Source organism: Ornithorhynchus anatinus, chromosome 2, assembly GCF_004115215.2.
Source record: "Ornithorhynchus anatinus isolate Pmale09 chromosome 2, mOrnAna1.pri.v4, whole genome shotgun sequence".
Classification (NCBI taxonomy): domain Eukaryota; kingdom Metazoa; phylum Chordata; class Mammalia; order Monotremata; family Ornithorhynchidae; genus Ornithorhynchus; species Ornithorhynchus anatinus.
In genome coordinates, this window is record NC_041729.1 from 166,884,355 (window position 1) to 166,904,008 (window position 19,654).

General features: G+C 54.6%; 1 protein-coding gene across 1 annotated transcript in view; it reads right to left on the reverse strand.

Moving 5' to 3' along the window:
- Nucleotides 1–13,652: 13,652 nt before the first annotated feature.
- The window catches only part of EPS8 (epidermal growth factor receptor pathway substrate 8), a 64,945-nt gene continuing 58,943 nt past the window's right edge, over nucleotides 13,653–19,654 (reverse strand). Inside the window, exons 20-22 of the mRNA XM_039911255.1 lie at nucleotides 19,074–19,254; nucleotides 18,059–18,188; nucleotides 13,653–14,535 (exon numbers count right to left, since the gene is read on the reverse strand). Of these exons, the coding sequence (XP_039767189.1) occupies nucleotides 14,422–14,535; nucleotides 18,059–18,188; nucleotides 19,074–19,254 (425 nt within the window). The 3' untranslated portion in view covers nucleotides 13,653–14,421. The remainder of the gene's footprint in view (nucleotides 14,536–18,058; nucleotides 18,189–19,073; nucleotides 19,255–19,654) is intronic.

Sequence of the window (19,654 nt, forward strand, 5' to 3'; positions counted from 1 at the left end):
ATTTTTATTACCCTATTTATTTGGTTAGTGAGGTGTCCATCCCCTCGATTCTATTTATCATGTTAATGTTGTTTTGTTTTTGTCCATCTGTTTCCCCCGATTAGACTGTGAACCCGTCAGTGGGCAGGGATTGTCTCTTATCTGTAGCTGAATTGTATATTCCAAGCGCTTAGTCCAGTGCTCTGCACAGAGTAAGCGCTCAATAAATACTATTGAATGAATAAATGAATGAAGACAGAGGAGGCCTCAAGCTGTCGGGGGGTGGTGGGGCGTCTCTTCTCACTTGCCGGCCTGGAGAGGAAGCTGTGGAAAAAGGGTTCGTACTTTTTGTGTGGCCTTGGGCCTATCCTATAACCCCCGTGCCTTGGTTTCCCCTTCTGTTATAAGGCATAATGACACCTGCAGCCTTTCTCCACCCAGAGATGGTATCATCTTCTATAAAACTTCAGGCCGATGGGATAATACCGGAGCCTTTTTCATAGGTTTTTGATAGTTCTGAATCATGATAGGCTTCCTCCAGCCATTTACTTCCATCTCCAAAGGATTTCTGCAGCCTGTTTCGCATCAGTCGGGATCTGAAATGTTTTTCTCTTCCTCGGTTTCCCATCTCTTGTAAATAAAAGAATTTTGAAAACCATCTTAAAGGGAAAGAGGGGATGGGAGGAGAATGGGTGTGGGGGAGAGGAGAGGAGGAGGTAAAGGAGATTGGAAAGAGCCAGGGCTTGGGAGTCAGAGGGGTTCGAATCCCGGCTCTGCCACTTGTCAGCTGTGTGACCTTGGGCAAGTCACTTCACTTCTCTGTGCCTCAGTGACCTCATCTGTAAAATGAGGATTAAGACTGTGAGCCTCACAAGGGACAACCTGATGACCCTGTATCTACCCCAGCTCTTAGAACAGTGCTCTGCACATAGTAAGTGCTTAACAAATACCAACATCATCATCATTATTATTATTATTAGAAGGGGAGATGAAAAGAGTAGGAGAGGGGACAGAAGACGGGGAGAATAGGAGACCAGGATGGGGAGTCTGAGATGGGGGAGTGGAAAGGGGAGAGAGGGAGAGAAGGCCGGGGGAGACCGAGATGGGGGAGATGGAGGGCAAGATGCTTAGTACAGTGCACTGCACATAATAAGCGCTCAAAAAATGCGATAGAATGAATGAATGAAAGACCAGGGGGGCGAGATTCATCCCAAGCGCTTAGTACAGTCCTCTGCACATAGTAATCGCTCAATAAATACTATTGAATTGAGATCAGTCTGGGGGAAGCAGGAGAGGGAGAACAGAAGGGGAAGAGTAGGAACGGGAGAGAGAGGAGGGGGAGCGGGAAGGGGAGAATGGGAGAAGAGGGGAAGAATGGGAGAAGAGGGGAAGAATGGGAAAAGGGGAAAATGGAGAGGAGAGGGGAAGATGGAGAGAGTGGGAAAGAGGATGGAAGGGGGAGAGTAGGAGACCAGGATGGGGAGACTGAGGGTGGGGAGAGCGGGAAAGGGAGAGCAGGCGGGGGTGACCGAAATGGGGGAGATGGAGGGCGAGACCAAGGGAGCGAGATCAGGCCTGGGGAGAGCAGGAGAGGGAGAACAGAAGGGGGAATTTGAGGGGGAGAATGGGAGAAGAGGGGGGAAAATGGAGAGGAGAGGGGAAGATGGAGAGAGTGGGAAAGGGGATGGAAAAGGGGAGAGTAGGAGACCAGGATGGGGAGACTGGGAGAGGGGGCAGAGCAGGTAGGGGAGACTGGAGTGGGAAAGATGGAGAGCAAGACCGAGGGGGCGAGATCAAGTGTAGGGGGAAAGAGGGAAGGGGGAGTCCAGGATGGAGGAGTTGGAGGGAAGGAATGGGAGAGGGAGAAGAGGAAAGACAAGGAGAAAGGGAGGAACCAAGCATCGTGTCTGCAGCAAGGAAGCATATTCTCCCTTCAAGGGTGCAGCTGTGTACAGCACTGTGGTCTCCCCTCTGACTTTGGGACCTAATCCCTGCTCTGCCACTTGGCTGCCGTGTGACCTTGGGTAAATCGCTTCATTTCTCTGGGCCCCAGGTCCCTCATCTGTCAAATGGGGATGGAGGCTGTGAGCCCCACGTGGGACAGGGACTGGGTCCAATCCGATTATCTTGCATCCAACCCAGTGCTTAGAACAGTGCCCGGCACATAGTAAGCATTTAACAAGTACCAAGGTTGTGATATTATTATTATGACTTTGCCGGGTGTCCACTGGCCCTTCCCATCGCGGATGAAGTGTGAGGTGCCTCAGTTACCTCATCTGTAAAATGGGGATGCAGACTGTGAGCCCCACGTGGGACAACCTGATTCCCCTGTGTCTACCCCAGCGCTTAGAACAGTGCTCGGCACATGGTAAGCGCTTAACAAATACCAACATTATTATTATTATTAGCTCAGCTGGACTTTCTCTGGCGAGTCTGTGGCCTTTGGCAACATCACTGCACTGAAGCTCCGTGAGAAGCAGATTGGCTCAAGTGGAAAGAGGCCGCGCTTGGGAGTCACAGGTCATGGGTTCTAATCCCAGCTCCGCTGCTAGTCAGCTCTGAGACTGGGCAATTTGCTTCACTTCTCTGGGCCTCAGTGACCTCATCTGTCAAATGGGGATGAAGACTGTGAGCCCCATGTGGGACAACCTGCTTACCTTGTATCTACCCTAGCCCTTAGAACAGTGCTTGGCACATAGTAAGTGCTTAACAAATACCATCATCATTATTATTATTATTAGGAGCAGACCAACCAGACGTTCAGAAGCTTTACAGTCAGCCACGTGAGAAGCGGGCATCAAATAGAATCAGGGAAGAGAATAATAATAATAATGATAATGGTATTTGTTAAGCACTTACTACTACTATTACTATAATTCTATTTATTTATATTGGTACTACTGATGCCCGTCTACTTATTTTGTTCTGTTGTCCGTCTTCCCACTTCTAGCCCGTTGTTGGGTAAGGGATGGTCTCTATCTGTTGCCGAATTGTACATTCATTCATTCATTCATTCATTCATTCAATAGTATTTATTGAGTGCTTACTTTGTGCAGAGCACTGTACTAAGCGCTTGGAATGTACAAATCGGTAACAGACACAGTCCCTGCCCTTTGACGGGCTTACAGTCTAATCGGGGGAGACAGACAAGAACAATAGCAATAAATAGAATCAAGGGGATGAACATCCATTAAAACAATAGCAAATAAATAGAATCAAGGTGATGTACATCTCATTAACAAAATAAATAGGGTAATGAAAATATCTTTCTTGTTATAATGTACTCTCCTAAGCGCTTAGTACAGTGTTTTGCACTCCGTAAGTGCTCAATAAATAAAATTGAAGGAATGAACGTAGTTTATCTGTGCCCTAGTTCGCTCATTGGACAATTGGGAGACTGTGAGCCCGTCATTGGGCAGGGATGGTCTCCATCTGTTGCCGATTTGTACCTTCCAAGCGCTTAGTCCAGTGGTCTGCACACAGTAAGCGCTCAATAAATGCGACTGACTGAATGAATGAATATACAGTTGAGGGGACGAGTACAGTGTTGAGGGGAGGGGAAGGGAGATGGGGAGGAGCAGAGGGAAAGGGGGGAAGAGAGGGCTTGGCTGAGGGGAGGTGAAGGGGGGCCAGAGAGGGAGCAGAGGGAAAAGGGGAAGCTCAGTGTGGGAAGGCCTCTTGGAGGAGGTGAGCTCTCAGGCGGGCTTTGAAGAGGGGAAGAGAGCAAGTTTGGCGGAGGTGAGGAGGGAGGGCGTTCCTGGACGGCGGGAGGACGTGGGCCCGGGGTCGACGGCCGGATAGGTGAGAACGGGGGACGGCGAGGAGGTGGGCGGTGGACGAGCGGAGAGTGCGGGGTGGGCGGTGGAAAGAGAGAAGGGAGGAGAGGTAGGAAGGGGCAAGGTGATGGACAGCCTCGAAGCCTAGAGTGAGAAGTTTTTGTTTTGTGCAGAGGTCGATAGACAACCACTGGAGGTTTTTGAGGAGGGGAGTGACAGGCCCACAGCGTTTCTGCAGGAAGATGAGCCGGGCAGTGGAGTGAAGAATAGACTGGAGCGGGGAGAGACAGGAGGAAGGGAGAGCGCTTAGTACAGTGCTCTGCACCCAGGAAGTGTTCAATAAATACGATTGAATGAATGAATACTGTACTAAACGCTGGGGTAGATACAATCAGGTGAGACACAGTCCAATGAGGGGCTCAAAGACTAAATGGGAAGAAGATTGGGGAAAGCACCCCCATTTCAGAGATGAGGAAACTGAGGCACAGTACTAATTACTTGAGAGAGTATCACAGAGTTAACAAGACACGATTCTCGTCCTCACAGAGTTTAGAGTCTTGTGTGATGAGCACTGTGCTAAACACCTGGGAAAGTACAGTATAGTAGATGCGATCTCTACCCTCAAGTCCAGTGGAAGAGACAGATGCTGAAATAAATTTGAGATAGGAGGAAACAGAGGAGCTTTGAATTTACACCGCCCCGGCTTCATTTGCGATTACTAGCTCTTATCGGTAATTTCCTTCAGGGTCTCTCCCCCGAGCTAAATTGTAAATTTCTTGAGGGCAGGGATCTTGCCTATCAAGATAATCGATCGATCAATCATATTTCTCTCCCCCCACCCCACAGCACTTAGGTATTTATCTGTCACTGTAGTTATTTATATCGATCTCCACTTACTTGTATTGATGTCTGTCTCCCTCCTTCTAGCCCATCAGTTCGTTGTGGGCAGGGATTGTCTCTCCTTATTGCTGTATTATACTTTCCCAAGTGCCTAGAACAGTGCACTGCCCGCCGTAAGCACTCAATAAATACGATCGAATAAATGAATGAATTTATTGAGTGCTTATTATGCGCAGAGCTCTGAACTAAGTGCTCGGGAGAGTACGATACAACCGAGTTGGGATACGCATTCCATGCCCACAGCAGACTTCCAGACTAGAAGGGAAGATATCAATATAAATAAATTATGGATCTGGGCATAAGTGGTGTGGGGCTGAAGGAAGGGTGAATAAAGGGAGCAAATCAGGGCGACCCAGAAGGGAGTGGGAAAAGAGGAAAGGAGGGCGCAGTCAGGGAAGGCTTCTTGGAGGAGATGGGCCTTCAGTAAGACCTTGAAGGCGGGGAGAGTTATTGTCCGTGGGATTTGAGGCGGGCTGGCCTTCCGGGCCAGAGGCGGGACGTGGGCCGGGGGTCGGAGGCGGGACGGGCGAGCTGGAGGCCCGGGGAGAAAGTTGGAATGAGAGGAGCAGAGTGTGCGGGCTGAGTTGGAGTAGGAAATCGGGGAGGTGAGGTAGGATGGGGCAGGCAGTTGGAGTCCGCTGTCCTCTTCCAGTTGCTTAGTTCAGCGCTCTGCACACAGTAGACTAAAAAATCCTTGGGGATAGGGAAAATAATAATAATGTTGGTATTTGTTAAGCGCTTACTGTGTACCGTGCAATTATTCTAAGTGCTGGATCAGATAGATGCGCATTACAACAGCAGCAATAATTATTATAACGATAATAGCAATAATTATAATGATAATAACAGCTGCAATAATAATATAGTGATGATATTTATTAGGCAATTGGTTTGGGACCAGCACTGTGGAAAAGTGGCTAGCCCCCCGAGGCCTGGCAGTCAGATGGTCACGGGTTCTAATTCTGGCTCTGTTCACTGGCTGCTGTGTGACCTTGGTCAAGTCGCTTCACTTTTCTGGGCCTCAGTGACCTCATCTGGAAAATGGGGGTTGAGACCATGAGCCCCACGTGGGACAGGGACTGTGTCCAACTGTCCAACCCCATTTGTTAGGATCCACCCCAGCCCTCAGTTCAGTGCTTGATAAATAGTAAGCGCTTAACAAATACCACAGTTTATTATTATCCTCCCTAGTGTTTTCTACAGTGCTGGTCCCAAAGCCATTGCCTAATCAATATTATCATTATATTATTATTGCTGTTGTTGTTATTATCCTTGTTATAATATAATAATTATAATTATTGTTCTAATGCACGCCCATCTGTGCCAAATTCCCGAGGCTGGCTCGAAATAGGTCCTACAGTGGTGCTAGGCCATGGTTGCCGGTTTACACAACTTGACGCAATCCAGGAAGGCTTGTTGGAGGAGGGGGCACTTCAGGGGGGGTCCCCCTTCCCTCCCCCAGCTCCCCCTTTTCCCTGTGTCCCCAACAGACCAGAGATCCCACCCTCGTCCCTTCCCCCATTTCCGGATCCTCTGGGCCGGTTCTGCCCTTCCACATTGGAATAGTAACAGTAATAATTATAATAATGGCATTTGTTAAGCGCTTACTATGTGCCGGACACGCTAAGCGCTGGGATGGATGCAAGCAAATGGGGTCGGGCACAGTCCCTGTCCCATGTAGGGCTCACCGTCTCAATCCCCATTTTACAGATAAGGGAACTGAGGCCCAGAGAAGTTTAGTGACTCGCCCAAGGTCACACAGCAGACAAGTGGCAGGGGTGGGATTAGAACCCATGGCCTTGTGACAGCGATGTCCCCATGGCTGGCAGATGAAGCAAGGCCCTAGGGGCAGGTGGAGGGGGGATGGCTGAGGGCAACTCCGTCCCCAGGGACACCTGAGGGTGGCTTTCATTAGATTTTATTTATTGAGTGCTTACTGTGTGCAGATCACTGTACTAAGTGCTTAAGACTTAAGGCTTGGGATCCTAGGGGGTAGCTGAACAATAATAATAATAATAATAACTGTGATATTTGTTAAACACTCACTAGGTGCCAGGCACTGTACTAAGCACCGGGGTGAATACAAGCACATCAGGTTGGACACCTTCCCAGTCCCGCGTGAGACTCAGCGTCTCCATCCCCGTTTTACGGATGAGGGAACCGAGGCCCAGAGAAGTAAAGTGACTTGCCCAAGGCCACACAGCAGACAAGTGGCAGAGGTGGGATTAAGAACCCATGACCTTATGACTCTCAGGCCCGGGCTCTAGCCGCTATGCGATGCTGCTCCAGTGTAGTCAATCAATTAATTCGTGCTCACTATGTGCAGAGCACCCTCCTAAGCATTCAGGCTCACTGGCCTCTACTCCATCCTAAGCCTCCTCGACCTCTCAAACTGACTTCAACACCGTGAGCCACCCCCAGCTCCCGGAAATGTTAGCCAACCTCGCCTTCGCTGACCCCGTCCCCTCCCGGTTCTCCTCCTCCGTCTCCGGCCGCTCCTTCTCCGTCTCCTCGGGGGGCTCCTCCTCCGCCTCCCTCACTGTGGGGGGCCCTCAAGGCTCGTTTCTGGGTGGTCCCCTTGGAATCCCCCTGGGTTCCGTCTGGATCAGACGGAAGGACCTGGGTTCTAATTCCGGCTCCGCCCTGTGTCTGCTGTGTGACTTTAGGCAAGTCACTTCACGTCTCTGGGCCTGTGACCTCATCTGGAAAATGGGGATGAAGAGTGTGAGCTCCTTGGGGGACGGGGGCTGTGTCCAACCTGATTAACTCTTATCTACCTCAGTGCTTAGAGCAGTGCTTGGCACATAGTGAGCACTTAACAAGTAATAATAATAATGATAATGTTGGTATTCGTTAAGCGCTTACTATGTGCAGAGCACCGTTCTAAGCACTTGGGTAGATACAGGGTAATCAGGTTGCCCCACGTGAGGCTCACAGTTGAACTCCATTTTACAGATGAGGTAACTGAAGCACAGAGAAGTGAAGTGACTTGCCCACAGTCACGCAGCTGACACGTGGCAGAGCCAGGATTCGAACCCATGACAGCTGACTCCCAAGCCCGCGCTCTTTCCACTGAGCCTCGCTGCTTAGCTAACGAGTACTATTATTTCCTTCTAGACTGTAAGCTCTTTCGGGGCAGGGAATGTATCTGTTTATTGAGAAGCTGCATAAAAGCTTGAGCCTCTCGTGGGACAACCTGATGCCCTTGTATCTACCCCAGTGCTTAGAACAGTGCTCGGCACATAGTACGCGTTGAACAAATACCATCATTATTGCTGTTATTTTTGTTGCACTGTACTCTCTCCAAGTGCTCTGTACAGTGCTCAGCACACAGTAAGTCCTCAATGAATACGATTAAAGGAATGAATGAATGAATCCTTGACTTCTGTCTCTCATTCAACCCACTAAATCCCGTCAGTCCCACCTTCACAACGTGGCCAAAAATCCGTCCTTTCCTCGCCATCCAAACAGCTACCACGGTAATCCAATCACTCACCCTCACCGGCCTGGTTGACGGCATCAGCCTCCTCGCTGACCTCTCCACCTCCTGTCTCTCCCCACTCCAGTCCAGACTTCACTCTGCTGCCCGCATCATTTTTCTGCAGAAGCGTCCGGGACGCGTCACCTCGCTCCTCAAAAACCTCCAGGGGTTGCCCGTCCACCTCCGCATCAAACAGAAACTTTTCACCGTCGGCTTTAAAGCCGTCCATCCCCTTGCCCCCTTTTACCTCACCTTGCTGCTCTCCTACTCCAGCCCAGCCTGCTCCATTTCCTTCTCTAATGCCAACCCCCTCACTGTCCCTCCATCTCTTCTGTCTCTCCGATGACCCCTGGCCCACGTCCCGCCTCTGGCCCGACTCACCCTCCCTCCTCAAATCCAACTGACAACGACTCTCTCCACCTTCCAAGATCCATCTCCTCCGAGAGGCCTTCCCTGACTGCGCCCTCCTTTCCTCTTCTCCCCCTCCCTTCTGCTTGCCCCGACTCGCTCCCTTTGCTCTTCCCCCCTCCCACACCGCTTACATTCGCATCTGTCATTTATTTATTCCATTAATGTCTGTCTCACCCTCTCTAGACTCTAAGCTCGCTATGGACAGGAACGTGTCTGTCTGTTGTTCTACTGTCCTCTCCCAAGCGCTTAGTACGGTGCCGTGCACACAGTAAGTGCTCAATAAAGACGAGTGAATGAATGAATGAATTCCTGGGCCCATCTGGGGCACGCTCTGGGTCCGATCTGAATCTATGCCAGAGTTGAGCTCAGTGCCCGGCCCGTATAAAGTGCTGAATACACAGCACATAGAAGAGGAAGTGAAGTCTGTCGGTCAACTCCACCCTTCCGTTTCTGCTCCACACGCAGCTGCCCATCTGGAAATGCCACTGGGGTCACCTCCCTCTTCTCACCAGTCTCGAAAGGCCGCCCACCTCCTCCTCTCCTCAGCGGCCTCGAAGGGCCACCCACCTCCCTCCTCTTCTCTCCAGCCTCGAATGGCCGACCACTTTCTTCCTCTCTTGCTTCCCACCCCCTCCTTCCTCTCCTCACTGGCCCACCAGCCCCTAATGGCCACCCACCTCCCTTCTCTCCTGCCTTAAACAGCTGCCTACCTCCCTCTTCTCCTCACTGGCCTTGAAGGGCCGCCCACCTCCCTCCTCTCCTCACCTGCCCCTAATGGCCACGCACCTCCCTCTCCTCTTCACCGGGCTCTAACTTCCGCCCACCCCCCTCTTTTCCAACCTTGAACAGCCACCAACCTCCCTCCTCTCCTCACTGGCCTCAAAGGGCACCCCCTCACCTGCCCCTAACGACCTCCCATCTCCCTCTTCTCTTCACTGGACTCTAATGGCCACCCACCTCCCTCCTCGCCGGCCCCTAATGGCCACCTCCCTCCCTCTTCTCTTCACCGAGCTCTAATGACCGCCCGCCGGCCTCTAATGGCCACCCACCACCCTCCTGTCCTCACCTGCCCCTAATGGCCACCCACCTCCCTCGTCTCTTCACCGGGCTCTAACGGCTGCCCGCCTCCCTCCTCTCCAGCTTCGAACAGCCGCCCACCTCCCTCCTGTCCTCACCAGTCCCTCCTCTCCTCCCTCCCTCCTCGCCGGCCTCTAACGGCCTCCCACCTCCCTCCTCTCCTCACCAGCCTCTAATGTCCTCCCACCTCCCTTCCACCCCAAGGGCTCCTGACCTTCATGACCTCCATGCCTGAGCTCCGGGCAGCTCTCTCCCCGACTGACCCGATGGCTTCCTTCCTCCTCTCCAACTCCTCCTCTTCTTAGCGCTCATCTCAGTGCCCTGCACGCCCTGAGTGCTTGCTCGATGAGTAGCGCCGGCGGATTCTCTCCCCTCGTCCGCAGCTGACTGAAGAGCGCCTTGCTCTCGACTCTCCCATCTCGAACCCTCGCCCACCCAACTCCCCTGGCCTCGAACTCCCTCCCTCTTCAATTCTGACAGACTCCGATCGTCCCCTTTTCTTGCCCTCCCGGAATCCCACCTCCTCCGGGAAGCCTCCCTCCATTAATTCCCAGCATACCAAGTTATATCAACCCAACGGCACTTTCTAATGAATAAAAATTGTAATAATGATAACGACCGAAGTGTCTGGTAAGCGCTTACTATGTCCCAGGCACCGTACTAAAGGCTGGGGCAGATCCAAGACAATCAGGCTGGGACCCAGTCCCGTTCCCACGTGGGGCTCACAGTCTTCATCCCCATTTTACAGACGAGGAAACTGAGGCCCAGAGAAGTGGACCGACTTGCCCAAGAGCTCACAGCAGACAAGTGGCAGAGAGGAGATTAGAACCCAGGCCCGGGCTCTAGCCACTAGACGGCACTGCTCTGGCCTGTAGCAGCGTGGCTCAGTGGAAAGAGCCTGGGTTTGGGAGTCAGAGGTCATGGGTTCGAATCCCAGCTCTGCCACTTGTCAGCCGTGTGATTGTGAGCAAGTCACGTAAATTCTCGGTGCCTCAGTGACCTCATCTGTAAAATGGGGATTGACTGTGAGCCCCACGTGGGACAACCTGATTCCCCTGTATCTCCCCCAGCGCTTAGAACAGTGCTCTGCACGTAGTAAGCGCTTAATAAATACCAACATCATTATTATTATTATTATTATATCTTGGCCTGGTCTCCCCCGTCAGAAAGCAAACCGTGCAGTCTTGCTTCTATATTCAGATTGTGCTGAGGAACAAGGGCCGTCTCTATTTCCTGTGCCTGTTTTTCCAGTGCTTAGTACAGTGCTCTACGCAGAGTACTTATTACACTACACAATTATTATCATTATCATTATCACTACCGTTATTTGAGCGCTTACTGTGTGCAGAACACTGTACTAGAGGGGGAAGCAGCACGGCACAGTGGAAAGAGCCCGGACCTGCGAGTGAGAAGATCATGGGTTCTAATCCCAGCTCCGCACGTGTCTGCTGTGTGGCCTTGGGCCGGTCACTTCTCTGGGCCTCAGTTCCCTCATCTGGAAAATGGGGATTAAGACCGTGAGCCCTCTGTGGGGACAGGGACTTGGCTCGTATCCACCCCAGCGCTTAGTACAGTGCCTGACACATAGGAAGCGCTTAACAGGTACAATTCTTCAGTGGCCGCAGAGGGGTTTGACGGAGCCCGGGCCCCGTTTCGAGGTGCAGTGACAACAGAATCTCCTCGCCATCGGCTTTAAAGCCGTCGGTCCCCCGGCCCCTTCCTCCCTCCCGTCCCTTCTCTCCTTCTCCCCCGCAGCCCGCACGCTCCGCTCCTCTCCCGCCAACCTCCTCCCCGGGCCCCCGGCTCGCCCGGCTCGCCGCCGACCCCCGGCCCACGTCCCGCCTCCGGCCCAGAACGCCCCCCCGCCTCAAATCTCACAGACCACCACTCTTCCCCCTCTTCAAAGCCCTACTGAAGGCTCACCTCCACCAAGAGGTCTTCCCAGACTAAGCCCCCCTTTTCCTCGGCTCCCCCTCCTCTCTGCGTCGCCTCGACTCGCTCCCTTTGCTCTCCTCCCACCCCACAGCGCCTCCGTATATATGGACGCGGTGAGCGAGAGCGACTCCATTTTGTAGAAGCAGCGTGGCGCAGTGGAAAGAGCACGGGCTTTGGAGTCAGGGCTCATGAGTTCGAATCCCAGCTCTGCCGCTTGTCAGCTGTGTGACTGTGGGCAAGTCACTTCACTTCTCTGTGCCTCAGTTCCCTCATCTGTAAAATGGGGATTAAGACCGTGAGCCCCACGTGGGACAACCTGATTCCCCTGTGTCTACCCCAGCGCTTAGAACAGTGCTCTGCACATAGTAAGCGCTTAACAAATACCAACATTATTATTATTATTATTATTTGACTCCGGGAGCAACAAGGCCAAAGGACGACTTAGAGGATAAACTATATCATCTCTCTGGGGAGTTTGGAGGAGCGGAACTGAATTGTCTTGCTGAGGGCTGAAGGAGGGGCTACACCGCTCTGCTGGGCAGAAAAAGAAGGGCCGGATAGGCCGGGGGGAGGGTCGCCCTCCTCTCTGGCTAACGAGCCAGCGGAAGACGGCGGGCGATCCTGAGCAGGCCTTCCCACTGCAAATCCCCGGAGAACAGTTGGAAAAGGGGGGACGAACTGGCCTTCCTCGCCAGGTTCGCCCAGCGTGGAAACCACGCGCTGAGACCCCTGAGGCTGCCGAAGCCCGGCACCCGAGATTCGAAATCAGGTCCACGGCGAGCCGCCCGCGGTTCGACTCCTTGAAGCTATCGTCTTCACCGAGACTCGGGGCCAGCCCCGTGGATCGGTAACTACGGGTGTTGGGCTTTGTCTGTGTGTGTACTTGGGCCTAACCCCTCTTTTAGTTTAAAATCAAGTTTTCCACTGTGATGGTGGTGGTTGGTTTTACTTTTTGACACATCATTTGAGCACCTGAATTAATAAGGAAGTCAAATCCTTGATTGAGGGCTGTCGAGCAGCTGGTTTCGCGAGGGAGACGTTCCCGGGCGGGCCTCATGACAATGTCTAGATCTTTAATTTTATTTCTATCGATGCCTGTTTCCTTGTATCTTTGTCTGTCTCCTCCCCTCTAGACTGTGAGCCTGGTGTCGGCGGGGATTGTCTCTATTGTTGAATTGTGCTTTCCAAGCGGTTAGTACAGTGCTTTGCACGCAGTAAATGCTCAATAAATGATTGAGTGACCACCACCCAAGGCCGACGTTATTTATTCATTTATGTTGATGCTACTGATAACTGTTTCATGGTTCTGCTGGCTTTCTCCTCCCTCTAGATTGTGAGGCCACTGTGGGCAGGGATTGTCTCTATTGCTGGAATTCTACTTTCCAAGCGCTTAGGACAGTGCTCTGCACACAAGTAAGCGCTCGATAAATACGATTGAATGAATGACCGCGGCCCCAGGCCGACATTATTTATTTATTCTATTCATTTATATTGATGCTATTGATGCTATTGATGCCTGTTTGCTTGTTTCGATGTCTGTCTCCACCCCTCTAGACTGTAAATCCGGCCTGGGCAGGGATTATCTCTCTTTATTGCTGAATTATACTTTCCAAGTGCTTAGGACAGTGCTAAGCACATAGTAAGCGCTCAGTAAATACAACTGAATGACCACGGCCCAGAGCCGATGTTATTTATTCTATTTATTTATATTGATGCTACTGATGCCTGTTCACTTGTTTTGTTGTCTGTCTCCCTCCTTCTAGACCAGAAGCGCGCTGTGGGCAGGGATGGGCTCTGTTGCCGAATTGTACTTTCCAAGCGCTTAGTACGGCGTTCTGCACACGGTGAGTGCTCAATAAATACGATCGAATGAATTAACGACTGAGGGCTGGAGCCCTTTGGCCCGGAGGCCGGCAGTCTCTCTCGCCACCGTGGTCTTCCCCGCTCAGGTGCGCGCAGATTTTTCCCAATTCCCTCTGGACCCGTCCACCCGGCGGGACACCCCGGCCCTTTCCTCCCTAAGACCCCCTTCCCCGCCCCCGGCCCGGCCCCGGACCCCCTTCTTCACAGTGACACACACGCACGACCTCCCGCCGTATCGCAACTACTATTTATTGCAGACCTCCCGCTGACTCGTGTGGAAAAAGGCGCTATGAAAATCAATGAATCTAGATAATATCCCTAATGGCATCGTGTTAAAATATACAACGTTCTTACATATCATCTCTTCGTATACGTGAAACAATATAAGGTGGAGTGGCAAAAATCAACTGTGTCCCCCAAATACCAATCTGTTGGGAAACCCGGGTCCTCTTTCTTCTCTCGCGGGATTAAGATGTGTCGATTTAATTGCTCGCCTTCCCGAGGGGGAAACCCGACCCCTCCGACAAACTCGGCTACGCGACGGCCCCTTCGCTGAACTCAAATAGAAGACGCCCGTGCGGCTTGGAACCCAACGCCCATCCCCGGGTGCCACCTTCGTCGGGCCCGGCGAGGCCGAGATGGAGAGCGTTGGCTTTCGGAGTCAGTCCCGGGCCGCCGGACCCTGACGTTCCTCTCCGGCCTCCGGCCACGCCGGACCGGAGGTGGCCAGACCCGTCCGTCTCCTCCCGGGGGTCCGGGCGGCGAAGGGGAACGAGCCCCGAGGCCGGGCCTCCCCTTGAGCTCGGCGTTTCCTACGAGCAGTGAGAACGACGACGACCATCTAAATTCGGGCCAGCCCTTCAAACGCTAACTGCCTCAGCTTGGGCGGGCTTCCTTCGGGGCGACAGATTGGGTACCGGAAAACAAAGAGGAGTGTGATTTTTCTTTTCTTCTTCTTCACGAGGCCCAGGGGCGCGGAGAGGGAAAACCGAGAGGCGGTCAGTGGCCGCTTCCTTCGTCGAAGGACTCCACCCCGGAATCGCTGCCGGCCGCCGCGATCTTCTCCTTGCGTCGGCGCATGATCTCCTGCAGTTCGGAGCTGCCTTCGTTGTCCTGGAGGAAGGAGAAGAGGTGAAGGTGACCGCTGGACTCCGTTCAGGGAGTTTGAAGCGATGGGCGGTATTTATTGAGCGCTCACCGGGCTCTCGGGAGAGTTAGGGGGCCACGGGCCCCCTGCCCGTAACGACAGCGTGGCCTAGGGGGGCAGTCCCGCCGCCGACCCCCGGCCCGCGTCCCGCCTCCGGCCGCCTCAGATCCCACAGACGATTCCTCTCCCCTCCTTCAATGCCTAATTGAGCGCCCACCTCCTCCAAGAGGTCTTCCCTGACTGCGCCCCCCTTTCCTCTTCTCCCGCTCCCGTCCGCGTCGTCCCGACTCGCTCCCTCTCTTCACCGCCCCCCCCGTCCAGCCCCGCGCCGCTTACGTCCAGCTCGGTCATTTTCTTTATTTCCACTAATGCCCGTCTCCCCCTCTTGACTGTGAGCTCACTGTGGCCGGGGAAAGTGCCTCTTTATTGTTGCACTTTACTCTCCCAAGCGCTTCATAATCATAACGTTGGTGTTTCTTAAACGCTTACTATGTGGAGAGCACTGTTCTAAGCGCTGGGGGAGATACAAGGTCATCGGGTTGTCCCACGGGAGGCTCACGGTCTTCACCCCCATTTTCCAGATGAGGTCACTGAGGCCCAGAGACTTGCCCACAGTCACCCAGCTGACAAGTGGCCCAGCGGGGATTCGAACCCATGACCTCTGACTCCCAAGCCCGGGCTCTTGCCACTGAGCCACGCTGCTTCTCACTGGTTAGTAGAGTGCTCTGCACTCAGTAAGCGCTCAATAAATACGACGAAACGAACGAATGAGCCGAAGCCCGGGAGTCAGAAGGATCTGGGTTCTAAGCCGGGCTCTGCCACTTGTCAGCTGTGTGACTTTGGGCGAGTCACTTCACTTCTCTGGGCCCCAGTCACCTCATCTGGAAAATGGGAATTAAGGCCGTGCTGACCTTGTATCTACCCCAGCGCCTAGAACAGTGCTCGGCACAGAGTCAGCGCTTAACCAACGCCATCATCGTTGACTTCACTTCTCTGTGCCTCAGCTACCGCATCTGTAAAATGGGGATCCATTCAAACGTTTCTATTTAGCATTTACTGAATGCAGAGCACTGGAGGAGCAGGGTGGCTCAGTGGCAAGAGCCCGGGCTTGGGAGTCAGAGATCATGGGTTCGAATCCCGGCTCTGCCGCTTGGCAGCTGGGGGACTGTGGGCGAGTCACTTCACTTCCCTGGGCCTCACTTCCCTCATCTGCAAAATGAGGATTAAAGCTGTGAAACCCACGTGGGACAACCTGATGAACTTGTATCTCCCCCCAGTGCTTCGAACGGTGCTTGGCACATAGTCAGCGCTTAACAAATACCATTATTATAATTACTATTGTTACTAAGTGCTTGGGAGGGTACAATACGGCAATAAACAGACACGTTTACGACTGTGAGCCCCACGTGGGACAGGGACAGGGTCTAACCCGATTTCTTGGCAAACACCCCAGCGCTTAGTACAGTGCCCGGCACATAGTAAGCGCTTAAATACCATAATAGTCATAATAATTAGCTTGTATCTACCCCAGCGCTTAGCACAGAGCCTGGCACATGGTACTTGCTCAGTGAATACCGCAAAAATAGAAAAAAATCCCCCAAAACCCGAGCTAACAGGCCGGAGTTTCGGTTTTCACTGGGCATTAACTCCGCATCCGGCCCCGGGGCGGGCACCGGATCATCAGATTCATTCAATAGCATTTATCGAGCGCTCACTCTGTGCAGAGCACTGTACCGAGCGCTTGGAATGGACAAGTCGGCCACAGACAGAGACGATCCCCGCCCAACGACGGGTTCGCGGTCTAATCGGATCAGATCTCTCCCCGGGCTTAAGCGCTTAACAAATGCCATCGCTATTATTATTAACGCCGATCTAATCGGATCGATCAGACTCTAATCCGATCGGACACAGCCCCCGCCCCGCCCAGGGGAGAGGTCCGCCGGGGGAGGAGACCGGGGATCGTCTTCTCCTTTTACAGATGAGGGAACGGAGGCTCGGAGAAGGGAGGTGAGCTGCCCGAGCTCACGCAGCAGGCCCGGGGGCAGAGCGGCGATTCCCACCTGGGTCTTAATAGTAATAACGTTGGTATCTGTCAAGCGCTCACTATGTGCCGAGCACCGTTCTAAGCGCTGGGGGAGATACAGGGTCATCGGGTCGTCCCCCGTGGGGCTCACGGTCTTCATCCCCATTCTCCAGATGAGGGAACTGAGGCCCAGAGAAGTGAAATGACTTGTCCGAAGTCACACAGCTGACAGGTGGCGGGGCCGGGATTAGAACCCATGGCCTTGGACGCCTAAACCCGTGTTCTTTCCGCTGAGCCACGCTGCTTCTCAAGAGGCGGCGTCTTCGCAGCAGTGTCTTCTGACTTCCGGAGCTAAGCTCTCCCAACTGCATCCACTACTGTGACTGTGATTACCGCATTTAAGTCCTTGGATAGGATTATGGCAGTGCTTAAGCGCTTACTATGTGCCAGGCACTGTACTAAGCGCTGGGGTGGTGGCTTAGTGGCAAGAGCACAGGCTTGGGAGTCAGAGGTGGTGGGTTCTAATCCCGACCCCGCCACTTGTCACTTCACTTCTCTGGGCCTCAGTTCCCCCGTCTGTAAAATGGGGATGAAGACTGTGAGCCCCACGTGGGACAACGTGATGACCCTGTATCTCCCCCAGTGCTTAGAACAGTGCTTGGCACAGAGTAAGCGCTTAACAAATACCATCACCAGTATTATTATGAGAAGCAGTGTGGCTCAGTGGAAAGAGGCCGGGCTTGGGAGTCAGAGGTCATGGGTTCGAATCCCGGCTCTGCCACTTGTCAGCTGGGCGAGCGTGGGCGAGTCACTTCACTTCTCCGGGCCTCAGCTCCCTCATCTGGAAAATGGGGATGAAGACCGGGAGCCCCACGTGGGGCATCCTGACTAGCCGTCTACGTCAGGGCTTAGAACAGTGCTCTGCACACAGTAAGCGGCTTAACAAATACCAACATATTGTTATTACTGTTGTTGTTATTATTATATTATCATTATCATTACAAACGAATCGGGTTGGACGCGGTCCCCGTCCCACGTGTTCAGTAAAGCGCTTAACAAATACCAACATTATTATTATTATTAGCCTTTGGAAACCGATCAGCCATTTCCTTTCTGGTATTTCAGCGCTTACTACGTGCCAGGCCCCGTACTAAACGCTGGCTTCGATACGAGTCGATCAGGTCAGACCCACGTGGGGTGCCCGGTCTTCATCTCCATTTTCCAGAGGAGGTCACCGAGGCTCAGAGAAGGGAAGCGACTCCCCCCGGGTCACGCGGCGGACGAGCGACGGAGCCGGGATTGGAACCCGGGTCCTTCCGGTCCCCGGGCCCGGGCTCTAGCCACTAGGCCGCGCGGCCTCTTCGCTGTGGCCCGCCCCGCCCCGGCCAGCCTCGCATCCGGTCCCGCCGCCGCCCAGGTAGCCTCCCCCGCCCCCGTCTCGGCCCCCGGCCTCCCCCGGTGCCGACCTCGAGCGCGGCTTTCTGCACGGTGATCTGACTGTAGACTCGTGCGCCCTCGGGACACACGGACCGCAGCTCGTCCTTGTTCAGGGAGAAGAGCTGGGCGCCCGTCAGCACCCCCAGGCTGGTCACCGTCCTGCAGAGGGGGGCGCGGAGGTCAGAGGTCAACCCGCAAACCGGGGGGGCCCCGCCCGTCAGCACCCCCCGGCCCGGTCGCCGTCCCGCGGCGGACGGCGGAGAGGTCGGGGGTCAAGCTGCAGACCGGGGGGCAGGAGGGGCCGCCGGCCGGCACCCTCAGGTCGGTCACCCTTCCAGAGAGGACGGCCGACAGGTCGGAGGGTCAGACCACGGATCGGGGGGCGGCGGGGGCTACCGGCCGGCTCCCGCAGGCCGCTGGCCATACCACGGTGGACAGCGGAGAGGTCGGAGGTCGAAACCGCAACCTGGGTGGCGTCTGGGTGTGCGTACGTGTGAGTGTTGGTGACGGCGACCGGTCTGTTATTCTCCCCAGCAAATGGGCAGGGTGGATTTAGGGTGGGCGACGGTGACCCCCCCCCGCCCCGCCGACATCGCCTTTCATTTCCCGCCCGCCCTCCCCGCATTTCACGGGGTTGGAAACCAAGGCCCGGAGAGGGGAAGCGACTCAGCCCAGGTGGCCCGGCACGGGGCCGGGCCGGGAGCCCGCTCTCCGGTCGCCTGCCCCTCGCGACCCTCCTGCCAGCCCTCCCGGGGCTCCGCGGGCCGGGCGCCGCCGCCGGCCAATTACGGGCACGGCGGACCGGCGGACGCCGCCGGGAGAGACGGACGTTGTCCGGAGGACGCCGGTAGCCACCGGCAGACGACGGGCCAAGCCGACCCGCGGTCACCATAAGCCGACTCCGCGTCGGGCGTGACGGGCCGGCGGACGTCGCCGACGGACGGACGGACGACGCCGGCCACCGGCGCTCTCTGGACACGCCCCCGGCGACCCGGCGTCACCCGATCCCGGCGGACAGGTGGCCCGGCGGGGCCGGACACTCACACGGGGCCGAAGCCCTTGGACTGGAGCCAGAGCTTGACCTGGTCCGGGGAGGAGTCGTAGGTGACGTGGACGGCGGGCGGGGTGGGCCGCGGAGCCTGGAACTTCTTCTGCGCGGCCCCGCGCCCGATGGTCAGCCTCTGGGCCAGCTCGTCCTGGACCTCCTCCATCTGCGACTTCCGCCCTGCGCGCGCCGACGCCGGACGGGGCGGGGAACGCGTTCATTATATCGTCCTGCCGGACTTTTCCGGGCGCTCGCTACAGCGCGCCGCGCACGGTAAGGGCTCGATAAATACCGCCGACAGACTGACGACGGAGAGCCCGCCGTGGGCGGGGACCGTCTCTCTTTGTTGCCGAACTGTACCTTCCCAGCGCTTACTACAGTGCTCTGCACGTGGTAAGCGCTCAATAAATACAATCAAATGAACGAATTCATTGGCACTGGCAGCCCCCCCTTCTTTTTTAATGGCATCTGTTGAGAATCTACTATCTGAGCGCTGGGGTAGATGTCGGCAGCGTGGCTGAGCGGAAAGAGCCCGGGCTTAGGCGTCAGGGGTCACGGGTTCTAATCCCGGCTCCGCCGC